This window comes from Vulpes lagopus, chromosome 23, assembly GCF_018345385.1.
Source record: "Vulpes lagopus strain Blue_001 chromosome 23, ASM1834538v1, whole genome shotgun sequence".
Taxonomy (NCBI): Eukaryota; Metazoa; Chordata; class Mammalia; order Carnivora; family Canidae; genus Vulpes; species Vulpes lagopus.
In genome coordinates, this window is record NC_054846.1 from 58566734 (window position 1) to 58585769 (window position 19036).

The following is a 19036-nucleotide window of genomic DNA, read 5'->3' on the forward strand; positions in this document are numbered from 1 at the left end:
AAATTGTACCAAGTTATTTTATGACATGAGGAGTTGTTTATGTTATAAATTTTTTGAAACACAATACCTACAATAAACTGGTATGGAATAATTAAAAAAAAAATAGTTGGAAGCAAACACAAGAGGTCCACAAGCTTCAACGTGGGCTCTGGGGTCACCAGGGGGATAAAGGGGAAGGAGATCATTTTCGCCCCCATGAGAAGTGCTGTAAAAAGGGGGCTGGAGCAAGGCTCGGGGAGGCCCAGGGTAGGTCGTGCCACTGCCTGGGGGCATCCAGGGGAGGGTTCCCGGAGGAGGTGAGCCCACGCCAGAAGATGGAGTATGAGAAAGAAGAAATCGAGCAGGAGGCCGGAGGCGCGGGCACGGAGGGGGGAAGACGCAGAGAATGCAGGTGCACAGAGTCACAAACAGCCCCGCCTGCCTTGAGCTGACAGTGGTTCCGAGTGAGAAGAGGTTGATGCGGAGCCCGGTGGGACTGGCTGAGGGAGGCATCTGCAGGACCAGGGCAGCCCCCGCCCCAAAGGGGAGCCCTGAAGGCGGGGGCGTCTTCCAGGCCACCACCCCCCGAGACGGGGGACACTGGAGGCTTGCAGCTGCCAGGAAATAGCACCAAAAAACCCAGGTGCCATCGCTAGAAGAATGGGGACGGGCGAGGAGTGGGAGATGAGGGAGGGGCCAGGCTGGGACACACCTGGCCAGCGGCGGGAGTGGGAGCAAGAGATCCTCGGGGATCCGGGCAGCTGTGAAGACCCCTTTCCCAAGCTTTTTCCCTTTCCTGACCCAGACCGCTCACCCCATTTTCTGCCCAAATTTGGATAATAAGCGAGATTCAACAAGCACTCCCCAAGCACCCACTTTATGCCAGGCACAGCCACAGGTCTCGGCAGCCGCCACGGTGATGGAGGACAGTGATGGCACCAACGAACACCTCGGGATGCCTTCTCTGCCGTGTGCATCGGGCCAGGTTCTGTTTCCTCGTCGCTCAAGTGGGGACACAGTCCCTACCTCCTAGACTCACTGTCTTCCATGAACGACTGTCAAGAAGATGCTTAGTGCAGCTTCTGGCACGTCGCAAGCCCGTAAGAGATCATCCTTCTCCTGCCAGGGAGTGTGGTAGCTGCACATCAGCACCGGGGCTGGGGACAGAGACTGGGGCTGGGGGACGGAGACGGAAAGGGAAGCACAGCGCCTGCAGCCGGTGCCATGTGGGGCTCCCGGCTCAGGTGTGGGAGACCTCTGCCCCTGTCCAGTGGCCTGGGACCTCCCCCCTCCCACCTGCCAAGGAGAAGGAGGCTTCCATCCTCAACCACGGAGAAGCTCCTGGCCCCTCCTAGACTTCCGAGGGAAGAGCAGAGACAGACAGGGTCCCCTTCCAGAGCCTTCCGGCCAGGCTGTCAGAAAGGCCTAGGACTTGCAGGCCAGGCCAGGTGACCAGGCGTCTAAGGCCCGTCTGCCTGCAGGGTAGGGGCAGGGGGGACACCGGGAGCTGCCCACCACCCTGGGGAGTCCTCATCACCCTGGGCACCAGGAGATGGACACACCCATGGTCCTCTGGGCAAACTGGGGAACCGGCCATGGGACTGGAGGCCCAGCGAGCTTCCCGGATAACATCGAAGGCGGGCTCAGAATATGGGCGAGTGGCTCTGGGGAGGGTCCTCGCCTCCGCACGGCAGCCTGTGGGTCTCTAAGCAGCCTTCCATGCACCCACGCATGTCCCTAGACTCCTTAAACAGCTTCCTGGTGGCCTCCCAGCTTTCACCTTCACCCCCATGCAGTCGTTACTGGCAGCCACCAGGATGCCTTCCCAAAGGTACAGATCTGGTTATGTCGCTCCCTTCCTGCAGTCCTCAAGGGCTCCCCAGTGTCCTTGAGGTACGGCCCAGCCCCCTCGCCTTGGCTTACAGAGCCTCAAACGAGGCCCACTCCCCAGGCTCTACTTTTCCACCTCCCCTCGTCTTCCCCCTATTCACACCGGACCTCCTTGAGGTTTGTTTTTTGTTTTTTTTTTTTTATGTACAAGTCTGAAACACATAAGATTGCAGACATTTGGCCGCGTCCGACCTACAAAGTCGGGGGTTTCACATGGTTCCACTTCACGCAACGGTCTGCCCCTTGGGCATCTACACGTGCTACATCCTCGAGCTGGGACACATGCCCCACTCGTGCGCATCCCCCGACCTCGCTGCGCCTTGGTCCTCCCTCGGCCTCAGCCCAAAGGTCACAGACTCAGGGAAGCCTTCCCTGAAGGGCCCGCAGGCAGCCCACGCAGCCCGTCCGTAACATGCCCTGACCTTGGAGTGATGTCTGGTGTCCGTCTCTCCTGCCAGACTGCAAGCTCCACGAGGGCAAGGAACACGTCTGTCTTGCTCACCCTTATGCTTCCAGAGCCCAGCACACGGCATGTGCTCAATGAAGGCTCGCTTGGCAAACAACCGCTTGTGTGCCCGTGTGAACCAGACTGAGTCCCGCCCCGCCCAGCTGCGTGACCTTGGACCATCCATCTCCCCTACAGACAGCCATTCCTACATCTGCAAAAGAAGGTCCTCGCACCTGCCACAGAGAGGTGTGCAAACAACACTGCCACAGGCGCCAGTGCATCCGGCCTTATCCTGCTCAGAAACGTTGACGGGTCCTGCCTGGGGCTGGCTGCAGCCACCAGTCTCCTTCCGGACCCCTGGGCGTTGCCAACAGATGAACTGCCGCGGGAGGCATATGCAAAACAGAGAGAGACTGACCGTAACACTGTGGCTCACGACCACCGCTCTGAGCTCTGAGTTGACAGAGAAGGCACGTTCCTCTAGGGCCACTTAGAAAGCCTGGGTTCTTATAGCATCTCTAGCTGCGTAGCTGGGGATGCCTGGAATTTCACCCAGAGCCCCTCGGGAACATCCCTGGCCAATCTGTTCTTGATTACCTCCCATAACATGAAGCTTACTACTCCTCAGGTGGCTTACTTCATCTTCAGATAGCACTGAATATGAGACAGCTGGTGTTGAACCAGATTCTGTCTCCTTGGACCATCATCCCACTGGCCCCAGTGCTCTCTGCTGGGACTTCTAAGACCAGGTTTGCTCACCCCTCTACACAACAGCCTTCGGAGACTGAGAGATGACAACCTTCGCCTCCCCATCTCCAAGCTTTAGGTTTTCACCTCCCTCTCAGTCTCCATCCCTGCACTATGGGGCCGGCAAGGGCTAGACCTTATTCCTCTCCAGGTGGGGCCGACGTTGCTAGCCTCTGTGCTCAAAGAGTGGGGATGCAGGAGCTCCAGACCTTCCTCCCTGCAGGCCTCAGATCCAGACTCTGGGATCAAAGTAGTTCACAGCAAAAGCCACCTTTTGCCGGGTGAGTCAGGCTCAAAGGCTGCCGGCCCTCCCCAGCCTCTGGGGGAGATGGCTGCCCATGCTGACGGATCACTCCAATGTATTAGGTAGATAAAGAAATTGATTATTCCATAAATCACTGTCTCCATGAAAAAAAATCCCAATTTTTTAAAAAGGAAAATATTATAAATCTGCCCAAGTCCATGTGAGGGTAAGTGTAGCCATCTCAGCTTAATTGCTGGAGAGCTTCTTTGCTACGGCCCTAAGAAAAAGCAGTCCCTGAAGCTACTGGCTCCCAGTCGAGATGTTCCTTCCCAAACCCCACAAATGGCCATGTCATGTCATGGATGAGATGGATTTACATTGCAGCAGAAAGAATCTCAATCAGCCAGAAAGAAAAGCTTTCCCATCAAAGGAGACAGAACCATTTCTTTGGAGACAAAAGTCAGATGCTAACCCCGAGCCCTGCTTCTGCTCCCTGTGGACACACTCATCCGCCCCATCTAGAGAAGTTAAGGTTCCATTCTGACAAGAGACAGAGAATTGGCCAAAATGAGCCCAGGTGGGATGGGGTGGGGGTGAGGGGCTGAGGATGGGGCGTGACAGCTCAGGAGTGAGGAAACCCCCAGAACAATGGAAGCGACCACATGCTTTAGAAGGAGCAAGGCAAGAGGGAGCACACCTGGCTCCCCAGCGGGCTCTGCTGTGTAATTCTTACCTCGTGGCCCCTCCTCTCTGAGCCTCAGAGCTCCTCCCCAGCACCCAGGAAGGGCGAGGAAGATCCCAGCACGGGGCTCTGGTCTGAACTGCAGGTACCTACATGGGCAAGGAACCAGGGCTGTCGTGGAAGGTCGCCCCACACGGACCTAGCAGGAGGCCACTGAATCACCACCAGGTCCAGGGAGGCGGCTCCACGCCCCCAGACCCTCAACCCCCTTCCCCATGGCACTCTGCAGCACACAGAGGGGGCGCTCCATAAATATTGGGTGAATCAAAGAGTCAGCCCAGAGTCCACATGAAAACAGCAGGAAAAAAAAAAAAAAGAAAACAGCAGGAAATAAACACTAAATTACAAACAGCATAAAAATAGCCACATTTCCAACGCAGATTTCTCTGATTCTGTGAATCCAAGCGGGAGAAGCAAAAACAAAAAACAAAAAACAAAACAAAACAAAAAACCCCACAAAACCCATCCCTTGTTGATCTCTCAAGCCAGGGCCCTGAAGCAGCCCTGCCCTGTAGACACTAGAACCCACTTCCCCTCCGCCCAACCCGGATCTCTGCCGTGTGACAGCAAGGTGTCACCTTGCTTCCTACATCCTCAGGGCCCGTTTACTCAGACATCGCTCCTTGTTCAGAGGCACGAGCCATCTCCTCTGACTCCATCCTTCAAATGCTCTCAGACTCCTGCGGCCTTTGGCTTCTAAGCCAGGTGTTCCAGCTGACCTCCAGCACCTCAGTGACGGACAAAAGGTCCCCCTTTCTTGAGGCATGCTGAGGCCGCCGCTGAGTGACTTTCCTGTCTAGGAGAGACCTTTGTCAGTACCCAGCCCAAGCTCAAGGCGTTTCAGACGCATCCAGGTGGTGGAGCACCTGGTACTGCTGGGGTTCTTTGGGGAAAACCACAAAGCTGTGACACATTTAATTCCCATCACCTGAACGAGGAGTAATTTTATTTACGAGCAGAAAATACAGCTCTATTATAGGTATGCAGGGTTCCACAACTCAGGAAATAATAACACACAAAATACTTTTAAGAAATCACATTTAGCAGGATAAAAATACCTAGCACAAGCCTACTTACCAAATGCAATGTGAAAGATGATGCTGACAAGCTGAGCAAAGATGCTTGGTATCAGGTGTGATATTTGACAATAGAATGTTCACTCGTTTTGTCATCTGCAACTGCTCCCTAGCAGACAAGCTGTACAAGGCAGCAGAGGCTTAGGAACAATTTATGTGGGGCGGGGGGGGGGGGGGCAGGTGTAGGAAAAAATTCTCTCTCTGCTCTTCATTTTCCTCTACTGTGAATTTCTCGATTTGAATGACCACAAACAATTGTTCTTGCTAGCCTACCGTGGGCCTGCTCAACACCTCAGCCCGGTTTGCGAACACCACAGTCCTAGAGGAATAGAATTCGGGAAAAGAATGCCTGTTTAGCAAGACCTTGCAACAGCCACGTCACCCCTGCTAGAAGAGTCCACGGGCAGGTGGCGCCCACTCAGGACCCCAGGGCCCGACTGCTCTCCGTGGTGCTGAACACGGAGGCTGGCGTAAACCTTAATCTCCGGGCCTCTTGGGGGAACTGTGTAGTGGGTACCAATTATCTACCTTTCTAAACACACCTGAATCTGGTTTGGTATTTCTCCTTCAATGTGGAAAAAATGTTTTATAGGTCTGCTTTTCCACTTTGGAAAAATGTAGTCTATCTCAAGACCGCAAATGTAAAGCTTCCACTGTGTGTATGTGTGTGTGTGTGTGTGTGTGTGAGAGAGAGAGATAGGAACGGGGATGGAGTTTTCTTAATAGACTGGGGGGTCAGAGACCCACGTTTGCATCTGATTTTCCCATGGCTCACCAACGGATGGGGCACAAAGCACGTCCCCCTTTTGGTCCTCAATGTCCCAATCTGTGAAAGGAAGAAGTAAGGACAGGTACAGTACTCTTGTAGCTTCAACATTTAGGGAGGGGGGGTCCTCCTTGTGTTCTGGTTCTTCCACGAAGCCCCAAATGGGATGACCTTGCCTGGCCTTCGTCAGCACCGAAAGACTTCCTGAAGCCAGAGAAGGACACAAGGCTCGGCTTCTCTTGCAACAGGCAAGGGATTCAATCTCTCTTGCTCAGCTCTCCCCCAGCCCTCCATCCCCATGGACCGGCCATAATTCAGCTAAACCTGAGAGTTCACCCATATTTTATTTACTGATTCGATGTTACGAGACAAGTAAAATAGACGGCTGTCACCTCTATTAAACTGGGCAGGAAAAATGGCCATGTAGGCAACAGGCTCTTTCTGCTCATAATGTGTCATCTGCTTCCTCGGGGAAGGAAGCAAGAAAGGGGAGGGCATGGCCTCAGGGGAGAGCCGGGTTCTGTCGTGTGCTAGAGGGGAAGCCCAGGCTCCACTACCAGCCTGTCCGGGCCTCACTCTCAGATACATAAATACGACAGACCCATCAGCCCAGTCAGCCAGGTACTGGGACCCCAGCTTAAGTCTTTGGCTCTCCACTGATCCAAAGGAAAGTCACTACAGTCATTTGTCAGGCTTGGAATAAAGAATGGCTGTTGAGCCACCCTGGGAAGTATGTGCTAGAGAAGCAAACCTCCAAGTGGTCATTTCTTTTAAGTACACAAGCACATCCACACGTAAGCATTCACACTCCCCAGAACCCAGACGATGCATGCATCCCCGGGGCTAACAGGCCCAGGCTGATGGTCTATACAGCCTGAACCTCCAGATTAGCTGTCAACACCTCTGCTTTACACAATGCTTGCATGGAGACCTGTTGTCTATGCATCCTAGTAGGAGTAAGTGATGTGGTAAAGACGGAAAACGGAGGGGCCGGACCGCTGGCTGGCCGCAGCGCACACGGCACAGCAACAGCCCTGCCTGCCAGCTGTCCTGAGCGGCCTGCCTATTAAGGATGAATCACAGAAGCTCTCTTTCCCGGTTCAGCTCCCAGAGGGAGCATCAGAGATGCTGAGGGGCCAGTGGGGAGGAGAGGCGGGTGAGGTCGTGAGCCTTTCTTCAGTTTCTTCTTGAAGTAGACAGCTCGTGGCTCCCTCGAGAGGAGACTCATCATGAGACGAACCAGACCAAGGATGTGAAGACCAATCTAGGCCTGCGAAAAGAAGGACTCACTCCTCTAAATATTCCAGCTCTGTCCAAGCTACCTACATGGACAGAGTCTGTGTCAGAACACCCATGACTCCACTAGAACTTTGACTTCGTAGAAGAATCGCACAATGTCTTTCGCAAAGTCCTGTTGACCAGAAGGAAGAAGTGTTGAGCTGAATGACAGGGCAGGTAGGTGGACTTTTATTCAAATGACTGTATTTGGGGCACCTGGGTGGCTCAGCGGTTGAGCATCTGCCTTCAGCCCAGGGCCTGATCCTGGAGACCTGGGATTGAGTCCTGCATCGTGTTCCCTGCATGGAGCCTGCTTCTCCCTCTGCCTGTGTTTCTGCCTCTCTCTCTCTGTCTCTCATGAATAAATAAATAAAAATCTTTAAAAAACAAGTGACTGTATTTATAAATGCATTCATTTATTCAACAAATAGTTATTAGTTACTAGGTGCCATGCACTGTGCTAGACACACCGGATAAAGCGGTAAAAATAAGCCATCTGGGGCCACTGCTTGTATTGTCAGTGCTGTGGCAAGGGAAGTACAGGGTGCTGTGTGGACCCACAGAAGTGAGTAGGAGTCAAGAAAAGCTTCTTGGAGGAAAAGACACCTTTGCTGAAACCTGAAGGATGACTCAAAGTTGTCGGGGAAGAACAGCAAGAGCAGAGGCCCAGGATGTGAAGGAAAGGCACAGTGCCTCCTGGGGACTTGCATGTTGTGCACAGTGGAGCAGAGAGTGCATGTGAGGCAAGGAGGGACAGAGTCAGGACAGGTCAGAAGGGGCCTAAAAGCCAAAGGAAGCCAGTGGGGTTTTGAAGTTGGTTAAACTTTAGGATAGTGGATCCTAGATCCCTGAGTTAAGCCAACGGACTTGGACATTGGTCATCCCCTGTCCAATGTGTTGATGGCCGACACAGCTGAAGGGAGGGAAGGCGGGTTCCTCTCGGGCTCAGATGGCAGGGAGCATTCCAGATAACAGAAAGGGAGCCGCGGAAGCTGCATGATCCAGAACAGGGCTCTGTTCGTAGTATAGGCCCATACCCCATTAACCTCTTCGCCACAGACCCCTAGGAGGAAGAAGAGAGGGAAATTCACGTCTACCTCCTGAGGACGGAGAGACCTGAACAGGCTTTGGTGGTCCAGAAACAATGAGTGAGAATAACCGCCTGAAGGTTCAGTGATAGGATTTACTGAGGATAAATGACAGGTCCTGCCTTTAGGCTCAAAAGATCAACTGCCAAAGGGAAGATGAGAGAAGTTATAGATCAGCAGCGATGCCTGTGCAAAAGACCGGGTGATCCCCGGAGACCACCAGCTCAGCATAACTCAGCAAAGCAGAATGGCTGCTGAGGGGGCGGGGACGGTGATCTGGGTTGTACACGGAGACACGGAGGCCCAGGTCCGAGGAAGTGGTGCGCTTACTGGGTGCAACTCACAGGCAGCACGGTGGTTAGCTCTCAACACCATGGGGCAAGAGCGGAGCATCTTTTTTTTTCTTAAGAACTGACCATCTTTAACTTGGAGAAATTCAATTTGGAAAAATGCCTTTATGTTTCTGTAGGGTTGCCCTAGGAAGCAAATCCAGACCAGAATCAGTGGGCATGGTGATCCAACGTAAGCATAATAGATACCATCTGTTGAGTGCTTCCCACGGCTGTGGTCTAAACACTGTATATGCATTCACTCATTCAAATCCTCCTAACAACCCTGTGAGGCAGGTACTATCAGTACTATTACTATGAGAGATTAATTTGCCCAAGATCCCATGGGTGGGAAGTGATGGAGGCAGGCTTTGAACTCAGGCCAGCAGGTTCCAGAGCCTGTGGAATTATCCACAATGCTAGGGCATATTAATCCTCACAATGATCCCATGAGGTCAAAGCTATTGTTATTCCCATTTTACAGGTGAGGAAATCTAAGGCTAAGAAGTTAAGTGACCTACCCAAAGTGTTAGAGCCTGGGGCAGGAGAGGGTTTAAACTCAGACACATGGATCTCAGAACCTGTGCTCTCAACCTCCAGGTTCTATGGCCTTCATCAAAACTTCGGTGAGGCAAATTTTAGCGGAAAACATGCAACAAAGGTTGGAATAAGCCAAAACATTTGCAGGAAAGCACAAAAGAGGGTCCAGAGTAATGAGCTTCCTATCTCAGATGGTATTCAATCAGAGACCCGATATCCACCTGTAAGGAGGGGAGGAGATCCCTCCAGTGACTTAGACCAGTGGTCTTCACAAAGTAGTCCCCAGATGAGCAGCATCAGCATTATCTGGGGACCTGTGAAAAAATGCAAAATCCCAGGCCTCGCCCGGAAACCTACAGAATCAGAAGCTCTGCAGGGGGGACCCAGTGGTCTGTATTTTAAGGAGCACTCCAGGTGATTTTGATGCATGCTGATGTTTGAGAACCAGAGGCCTAGACTGACCCCTGGGGTCCTTTTCAGCCTAGAGTCTGTGATTCTCCACCACAGACAGGAAATGCGATGCACGGAGCCCTGGGAAGTCCTTGGCTCCCCGCTCCTGCTTTTCCGCCCAATTGGGCAGGCTTTTTGGAATATCGTATTCCAGTTCTGCAAAGCAGATGCAGGAAGGCTTTGCACAAGTCTCCCTCGTTCCCATATTTAAAGAGCTCATCCCTGCAGTTGTTCTGAGAACTCTATAAACGCCCTTCCATCAGCAGCCTGTCTGCATCAGTCCCTTTAACAGCGCAAGGCTTAATTGTCTCCTATGGATTGGAACCCTCTTCACACAAACTAGAATCTTCGCTCCTTCTCGCTCCCTTTTTTCCCCTGCCTTCCTTAACCACCATTCAGCATGGCACCAAAGGATTTGGAGTCGGAGTCGGAGCTGCCACTCCCCCCGGATCTCACTCCATCTCATTATCTCCGATCTGTATGATCACCATGGGGACTCTCTCCTCCCCGGCTCTTGCCGTGGCCTCATTACCTGATGTCTCCCAGCAGAGCCAGCAGTGTCTATCCCCTGGGGGCCCAGCCTCCAGCCGCAGACCCTCTCTGGGCTGCAGTGGTCTGCTCAAGACGCAAGATCGAACTCTACATCCAAGAAGGACCGAGGAGGACTCCCCGGATCAATTCCTAAAGAGCATCCCACCACTCTTCTCGGCTTCCGAATATATGCAAAATGCATTTCAACCCAAACGTTGCAAATATAGGGAAGAACCGGCACACCATAGGCGGCAGGTATGTGAAAAATAGCAGGCCAGGAGGAGTCTGGGAGCTAACATACAGAAGCATCCTAAAAGGCACCCTTCTGTCTCCCTAACGTGGTGGGTAACTGTCACAGGCAACCCTACTATCTCCCGTATGGGGGACACGGGTGTGTGGGCAATGGGTAAATGCCACGTATTGAGCTGCACGGACTGCTGAGCACCAGGGTCGGCAGAAGGCAGAGGGCACATAAGAAGCAGACAGCCTCAGAGCTCATAGTCTGATGGCAGAGACGTGGCCTCCACCTTTGGGGGATCCTTTCTCTCCCAACATTTATTAAACATCAGGTACTGTGCGAAGAGCTTTATAGACTTTATCTTCTTTAATACCCACACTAACTCTGGGAAGATGAATCAGTAAGGCTCGGCCATATGAAATTTTTTGCAGGTCAAAAACATCCGATTATGGTTCTGCTTGACAGTAAGGTTTCTATCTTAAAAACGAGGAAGCAGAGGCTCCGGGGTAAAGCGCCTTGCCCAGCGTCCCAAGGCACAGCCATAGTCAGATTCACAATCTAACTCAGATCCACCACATTTCAACAAACCCCAGACACGCCATGATATTTTGAGGTGCCGAGAGAGGAAAAAAAAATCCTGTAAGTAACCCCCGTTATGATACAGGAGACACACCGATTTCAGAGATGTGAGAGGGCAGAGGGGGAAAGTCCATCTCAGAACCAATGAAATACAGTATCTGACGCCCCAAAAGCTCATTCTGCTTCTTGGTGGTGATGGCGGGGGAGGTACCCTTACGCCCTCTGGGCCACCTCCTTGTCCAACGGGGGAGGCAGGACACACAGGCGCTAGAGAAAGCCCTCGGCACAGCCACAGGCATAACCAGAGCTAAGGTCAGTCAGCCTGAGTAAACAAGGCACAGCGAGGGGTGGGGACGTGGGACAGTGACGTCTGGGGGAAGGGGAGCACCAGGCTCAGGGTAAGAGGCAGTGGGAACCCTGGACATCACTCCAAAGGAAATAAAACAAGGTAAGGTGGGTTCAAGTTGCTCTGGGCCTTGATGCTATAAAATGTGGCCAAGGGCTAGGAAAAACAAAATCAGAATGACCTGTGGTCCTCAAACCCAACCCCTCGGGCCGTGCCTCACTCCCACTCTGGCACAGGGTCTTGTCTCTGGGACACAGAGAGAAGCAGAAGATGGAGGTGACTCCAGGAGCAAACACAGGCGTTGGCCCCGGCCCCACGTTCAGGCCACTCAGGGGACAAAGTTGAGGAAGCGTAGACAGTGATGTCTCCATTCAGCCCCCTAGCCGCCTCCCTCACCTCCCCACTAACCCGGCCCTGTGCTGCTGCCAGACTCCCTGAACGGCACTGGGAGGAAATGATGATCTTCGGACGGTGCTTAAGCTTTTCTGAAAAGAAGTCACAGCCCTCTGACTCTGGGAGGCAGGTTGGGAGGTATCATCCCCATTTTACAGATGGGGAAATCGAGGCCTCAGAAGATAACGTGACCGCTCTGATTGTGCTTGTCCCAAATGTGTCACCTCTCTAGGGGCTCCCAGTGATGCAGTTGCCCCCACTAGAACGGCTCCGTGCCCAGCAGCCACCCTCATCCCAGTCTCCCCGCGTCCCCCAGAAGAAGGAACATGGTGGACAAGAGGCGTAAATGTGAATTTGTCTTGGCTCTCATAGAGGTGGCCTGGCGGAAGGGTGGCCTGGGCAGCTCTGGCACTCAGGCCCCCACACCAGACCCACAGCATGTGTGGGACAGCAAGTTTCCAGAGCCCGGTGTCAGTGGGCCTTACCCTCCTACTGTCCACCGGTCTCAACTCCCGGCAGGACAGGCTCTATTTAGAAGGTCGGAATGTGACTCTTGCTTAAGAGTAAGATGATCATAAAACCTATTAGCCTGGAAAGGATGTTGGAAGAGGGCGGGGATGGGACTGGGGAGGGGAAAGGGAGGTGAGGGAAAAGGAAGATCGAAGAGCAATTCACCAACCACCTGCTCTTGCCAGGTCACTGGCTGGTGATGGAGATGAGGGGGAGACACAGACACGGGGCCTTTTCCTCAAGGCTCTGAATCGAGGTCTTTGAGGACTGCCTGGTGGCTGCCAGGGGGATGTGGAGGCTGGAGTCCCCAGAACAGAGAGATTCCTTTTTTTTTTTATAATTTTTTTATTATTATTATTTATTTATGATAGTCACAGAGAGAGAGAGAGAGGCAGAGACACAGGCAGAGGGAGAAGCAGGCTCCATGCACCGGGAGCCCGATGTGGGATTCGATCCCGGGTCTCCAGGATCGCGCCCTGGGCCAAAGGCAGGCGCCGAACCGCTGCGCCACCCAGGGATCCCGTACAGAGAGATTCCTATTGGGGGACTAGCCATCCCCAAGGGAAAGTCCATCCTTTATCTCAGGTTGAACTGGAGCGTTGGTCAGAGTCCAGAAGCCCGGACAAGGTGGGATGTAGTCATTGGAAGCACGAGTGTTGGCGGGAGGGGTGAGAAAGACCACGCACCCTTTCCTCTAGAGGAAGCACATCGGCCACGCGGCCCATCAGCACGGACAGTGTGACTCTGCAAACTAGCACTGGCAGGGTTAAATGTCGCGGAACCCACACAGCCGTCTCCAGCACCAGGCCCCACAGGGCCCAGCCCGAGGAGGCCACACACAGCCCCCCGGAGCCATGCAGTGGGGGTGCTCCACCCAGCGCCCCTGCAAACCGGTGCTTTCCCACCTTCCAACCACACGGACAGTCAAACACACAGGACCAGGAGTCGGGCGGACAGGGGTTCCTATCCTGCATCTCCCACACTGGCCGTGTGATCCTGGCCAAGTGACTTTGACAAGCTTACTTTCCTTCTGTGCAAAATGGAAATAACGCCCACGGGGTGGCGAAGCCTGAAGAAGATTTGGGGGGGAGGGGGAATGTGGCAGCTGCATTTATTGAGCACTTACTATTCACCCACATTGTTAGTTGGGCGTCTGGAGCCCCGGGGTACCTGGCACCTGCTAAGTGCTCCTTAAATGACGGCCCTGGTGGCGTCCATGTTGCTGTGCGTGATGCTGACGTCGCTCCAGCCCCAGGTGGGGTCCCAGGCAGGAGACACCAATGCCTCAACACAGGCACACTGCCCCCTGGTGCTGCTGTCGGGGAATCGGCATCTGGCAGAGGAGCTATTGCAGTGAAGGAGCCCGGGATGCTGTCTGCACCAGGCCCCGGGCCCATCCATCCTTCCTTCCTTCCATCCATCCATCCATCCATCCATCCACCATCCGGTGCCCCAGCCGCATCACACCAGCATCAGGCGGACGAACCCTGCTCCTGGAACTTCGGTCCTCCTTGCTGCTGGGCAGGGCCTGGAGGGCTCCAGGCTCTCTTCCGCTGCTGCCGCCGTTGCCCAGCCAAATGGAGCACCGGCTCTCGCCTCTCTGCAGTCCCTCTGGAGGGTCCAGGGCAAACAAGGTGGGGCTCAGGCTGAAGCCACAGGAGGCAGGGCAGCTGTCTGTAACAGGATGGAGGAAGCTGGGCCTCAGCAGATCAGAAGCAAACCCAGCTGCTGAGTACAACCAAGTCTCCTCCGAAAAGGGCACCCACCCTAAGCAGCCTCCGCCACCTCCCCTGTATGTGGATGGCCTCGTGCCCCTGCCCCCGGAGGAGGAGGGAGACTTCTAATGTCCACAAGGGAACCTGTGCTTCCTCTCCCTGACCCCTGAGGGGGCTCCATTTCCTAGAGCAGGGACACCAAGTGGCTGTGGGAATACGGGAGTTCAGGGGGGCTCATGGGCCCCAGAAAGGATCCTCAAAGCAGCTAAGCAGCCTTGCATTCTCGAAGGGGTGGGGGACTGCAGGGTTGCCCCTCAAAGCCCTTTCAAAATAGCACAGCGGGCTGGACTTCTGAAGTCAGCTGTCGCGCCAGCAACAGGGGGATGCAAGTGACCTTGGAAGAGCCCAGTCAGGACACAGTGGCGGGCTCACCCTGCAGAAACCACCTCTAAAAAACCCCAGATCATCTTGATGTCAAATGACTGCTTAGCGCAGTGCGAGGCAAGCATCAAGTAGAAATTAAACTCCAGCTTGAGGAGGAGGCAAGCCCAGACTGACAGGAGCGGCTGGGCTGGGAAGTGGAGGCAGAAATTCCTCAAGTTAATGCCTTCCAAGGCCCCTGGGGCCACTCCCAGGTCTTGTCTGAAGCTATTTACTTCCAGGGGGGAAAACCCTATTGATCTTCATTCAGCTCCTGTCTGCTCCTACTAGGCGGCAATGTCTCAGCGCATCACCAGTCACGGTAAGAAATTCTTCATTGTTTTACACGCGGCTCCCAAACTCGGGAGATGAATGTTAGGACCGTTTGGGTGAACTGATGGCAAAAGATTGGACGGACAGACGGGGCTGGTTGGGGCACTCTGGGGGAGGGGCTCTCATTCCTCAGGGACGGACTGCTGCCCTTGCCCGCTGGGCCCCCCATTCCAGGCTCGGGGCCTTGAAGCTCCTCTGATCTGCCCTGTTCTGCTCTGTCTGTAGATGCTCTGAGAGTCCCGAATGGAGCCAGCCCTTCCCTGCCACCCCCACCCCCACCACATACACCTGCTTTATGTCTCTGCAGTCATTTGGCTCCAAACCTCCCCCTGGCTGGCTAGAGATCATCACCAGCCACTAGAGCTCCCCAGCTGCCGCCACCACTGTCTGGTTCCCTTTTCAAGTTCCAAGCTAGCCTCGTAGTACGAGGGAGCCTCGTGGAACCGTGAAACCCACGATGACACGGACAGCACTGCACTCGGACATACTCTGGAGCCACGGAATATCCCAAACCATCGCAGCCAACCCAACAGTTCACAGGTGGGGAAACTGGGAGAAGGGGCAACAGTGTGATTTGACCGAAATGGCTCAGTAAGCGGGAAGATGACGGAGCAGGAAACCCAGGCTTCCTAGCTCCCGGCCTTGGGCCCCTGCACTTCAGCTTCTAGGTCATGCAGCCAGGTCCACATGAGATCACTGAAGCCCATCTGGCTGAGGGGACCCCTGCATTAAACGGCTTTCCATGAGTTAAGACCAGAATCTGTCTCCACAATAATAACGATGATAACAGTAATAATAAAACGCTGAACAATATGCCTTGAAAACCTTCAATGAGCAACACTTGATAATCACACGCAGATACATCTTCCACATATTCATATAAAATAATCAATGATCATTTTTTCCCGCAGACTACAATCCAATTACTCTCTCTCCCTCGCTCTCTCCCTCACTCTCCTTTGTTACTTGCAAACCATCCAAGCAATCAATGCCTTGACCTCTCCCTCTGATAGACACAATTACAAAAAGACAGAGCAATGCAATTCATCTATTCAAGATGGATTGTTTGAACACTCTGTCACACTGCTGAGCTATCCATCTCCTTGTCTAAGAGGAAATTTCAGCCCCCAAAAAAAGGCACAAAGAAAGGGGCGGGTACGCTGCTCTCTGGCCCAGAGAGCCCCTCAGACACCTGCAAGAAAACCCTCTCCCAGGCTGGTGCTTGGGGATGCCTGCTGCTACAAGACTCGGTTCCAGGCACAACGGGAGCCCATCCCGGGAACCAGAAACACCCAGCACACTCCAAAGCCCAATTTCCAGGACCTCAATTCCCGCGGCCCCGGTCAGAGCCCTGGAAACCCACGGGTGGATCAGAAAAGGGAGATGGTGTCGGACACAGCCAAGGCGGTGTGTCTGGGTTTCGGCATAGGATTGTGTGTGTGTGTGTGTGTGTGTGTGTGTACGTGCGCACTTGTGCACACGCTCCCATGATGTCCACTGTGGTTCCCTGGCTCCAGCTAAGGCTCCAGCCTGGGCTCAGAAGGATGGAAGTTCAGCTCCCCAGGAAGCTCCAGAGAAGCCCAGAGGCCTCAGAGCCTTCTCATCCTCCGTCCAAGCTGGCACAGCTCCGGCGGTCACGTTTGGCATCCGCACAGCACCCCAGTCCTCGGGCTGGGAATCAAATGGGGCAGGGCTCTCAGATATAAATGGCTTGGGCCGACACGCTAATTAATCCTGGGGCTTAATACGAAGAAGATTAGAAGAGAGGAGGGCTTTGCCATCCTTAATTGCATTATTACAAGCTGAACCCAAGAAAGGGCAGGCAGGCTGGGGCTTCCCCTCAGAGCGGTGAGGAGCCCCCAGTGCAAGCCAATTCCATAGCAAGAGGGGGCAGGTAAGGATACATCATCCTGCCCCTCCTTCGCTCATCCTTCTGGGGCTGTCCTCATCTGCTCCTGACTTCCAGGGCCCCCAAAGACCTCCATCCCTGAGGCTGGGCTAGGAGTGTACCCAGCTCCCCACCGCCCCCACCCATGCAGGGGGAAGAACCATGGAAGAGGAACCTGCAATGCGTGGGATGGGCACATAGCACCTTTTAGGTCTCCCCTCCTTTCTCCCAAGGGCACCCTACCATGTAGGCCCCTGAAAAACCAAGGAAATAAGGAAGGAGGAGATAAAAGAAGTGCTGGTCCACTACTAAGGGACCACCTGCCCCTGGATGGGTGACCAAACCGGGGAACTGGGGCCGGCAAAAGAGCCGAGATAGAAGAGGTTTCTGGCTTGCCAAGAGCAGCCCTGGCTGCAAAGGGTTAAGCGGGACCGTGGGGGATGTCCCCAGAGCCCCTCACTCCCGGACTCCTCTGCCTTCTGATGTGAGTTGCTGGGGGTCCCAGGAATGGACTGAAAGACCCCAGCGTGGACAACAGCGCTAAGGGCTGCGCTCTACCCCCATCCGGATTGTTTATAGTTCAAGACATTGTGGGATCCAAGAGTGAGCCTCAGAGACAGACCCCCCCACCCCCAGATTCCTGACCGCCTCCTAGGAAAACCCGACCTAGGTTCCCCGCACCCCCTCACCCTCTAGCAGTCGGTGCCTGGAGAAGAGCCACAACGAAGGACGGTGGCTCCGGCTCAGCAGAGCTCTGGCTGCCTTGTGCCGGCTGCTGGCGGCGGCGCCTCGCGAACCCAGGCGGCCCAGGTCTCCGGCCTGGAGGCGGGCGCGGGGCCTGCGGGGCCGAGCTCCCGCGTGGCCAGGCCGGGCCTGCACCCCGAGCCCCCCCCACCCCCCCGCATCGCCGGGAGCGCTGCCTGCAGGGCGCCTGGGGCGGCCACAACAAAGTTAAAGCCCGGAGTAAGAGTCTCCGGCGGCGGCGGCTGGAGCCGAGATGCCAACCCCAGAAAGCCTGCGCGCAGCCCCGCCAGCCGCCGCCAGCTGCGGAGGGATTTCGGCTAACTTTAAAACCCGCTCCCTTCCCCCCTCTCACCCAGACAGACCCACCTGGGGCTGCCCCTTCTCTGCCCCAGGTCCCAGGTCGCCGGTCCGCAGGCCTCCCCCTCCACGCCGGGAGAGAAGACCCAAAGCCCCCCCGCTCTCCATCCTGCGCAGCGGCCCCCGCGTCCCGGCCGCTGGAGCGGTGTCCCCGGCGCAGGAGAGGGGCCTGCGGGGAGCCAGGAGGGAAGAGAAGTTGGCGCCTTCCCCAGGGTTCCCGCGGCGCGGAGAAGCCGGGTCCCAGAACTCGGGGCGGCCGCGCAGGCTGGCAGTCGCCGGGAGGTGGGAGATGGGAGATGCGCCCGCGCCCGGGCCGGGGCTGGAACGCTCCGCTGCTCTCCATCAGCTCTGGCCTCCCGCGAGCGCGTCAAGGGCCCCTCGCCCGCCGCCGTCTCCCCACTAAGTGAGGCCCGTGACCCCGGCTTTGCAACTTTGTCCTCCCCAGAACGACCTCCCGGTGGTCACCTGCGCCCCCCCCCCCAGCCCCTGGCAGCCTGGAGAGAGGTCGGGGGAGGAATAAACCCTCTTGGGATCGCGTTCCTCGGCGCCCCCACCCCACCCAGCTCCATCCCCGCCGCCGCCCGGGCGCAGCGAGACCCCGGCTCCGGGGAGCCCTTACCGATCCGGATGACGTGGGGCATCCCGCGCGAGTCCGGGATCCAGAAGGCGCACACGAGGAGCCCGGCCCAGTATTCCCAAACCAGACTCCGGGGGCGCCGCCAGGGAGCGGTCATCGTTGGGCGCCGCCGAGCGTGCCCGGGGCGCGGCCGTGGCGGGCTCCCCGGGGCGGCAGCTCTAGGCGCGGGCGCGCAGCAGCCCCCGAGGCGCCGCCTGGCCCAGCTGCCCGGCTCCCGAGCGCCGCTGCGAGTGGGGGGCGCCCCGCGGCGCCGCGCACATCTTACTGGGGGGCCGCCCCGCCGAGCCCGCCCCGCCCGGCTGCCGCCCACGGGCCGCCCGCGAGCGCGCGAGGCTCCCGGGCTCCGCTCGGACTGCGCTCGGGCTCGGCTCCCGCGCGGGCTGCCACCTGCCCCGGCTGCCGGGCGCTGGCGGGCGGGCTGCACGCGTCTCTCCGGCCGCTCCTCCTCCAGCCGCCGCCAAGGCTACCGCCCGGGCTCGCACAAAGCCCCGGAGTGGAGTTGCACGCGCGCACACACTCCCTCCCAGCCCCCTCCCCGCGCCCTGCCTCCCGCCGCCCGCGCTCCCTCCGCGCACTCCCCCGCGCACACACGCACTTCACACTCACGCCCGCCGAGGCGCACACTCGCGCGCTCACACCTGCGCAGGGGGCGGGGGGTGGCGGGGACGGGGACCCCGGGCCCGGTTCTCAGGGGGACCCCGGAGAGCGAGGACGCCCCCCTGCCTCCCAGCTGTCCCCATCCGCCCCGCCGCCCCCCAGCCAGTCCCT

The 19036-nt window shown here is 56.1% G+C and overlaps 1 protein-coding gene across 1 annotated transcript in view; it reads right to left on the bottom strand.

Moving 5' to 3' along the window:
- Positions 1-18365, bottom strand: part of GRIK3 (glutamate ionotropic receptor kainate type subunit 3) — a 222254-nt gene extending 203889 nt beyond the window's left edge. The window contains exon 1 of the mRNA XM_041737767.1: positions 18251-18365. Coding sequence (XP_041593701.1) covers positions 18251-18365 — 115 coding nt within the window. The remainder of the gene's footprint in view (positions 1-18250) is intronic.
- Positions 18366-19036: the final 671 nt, after the last annotated feature.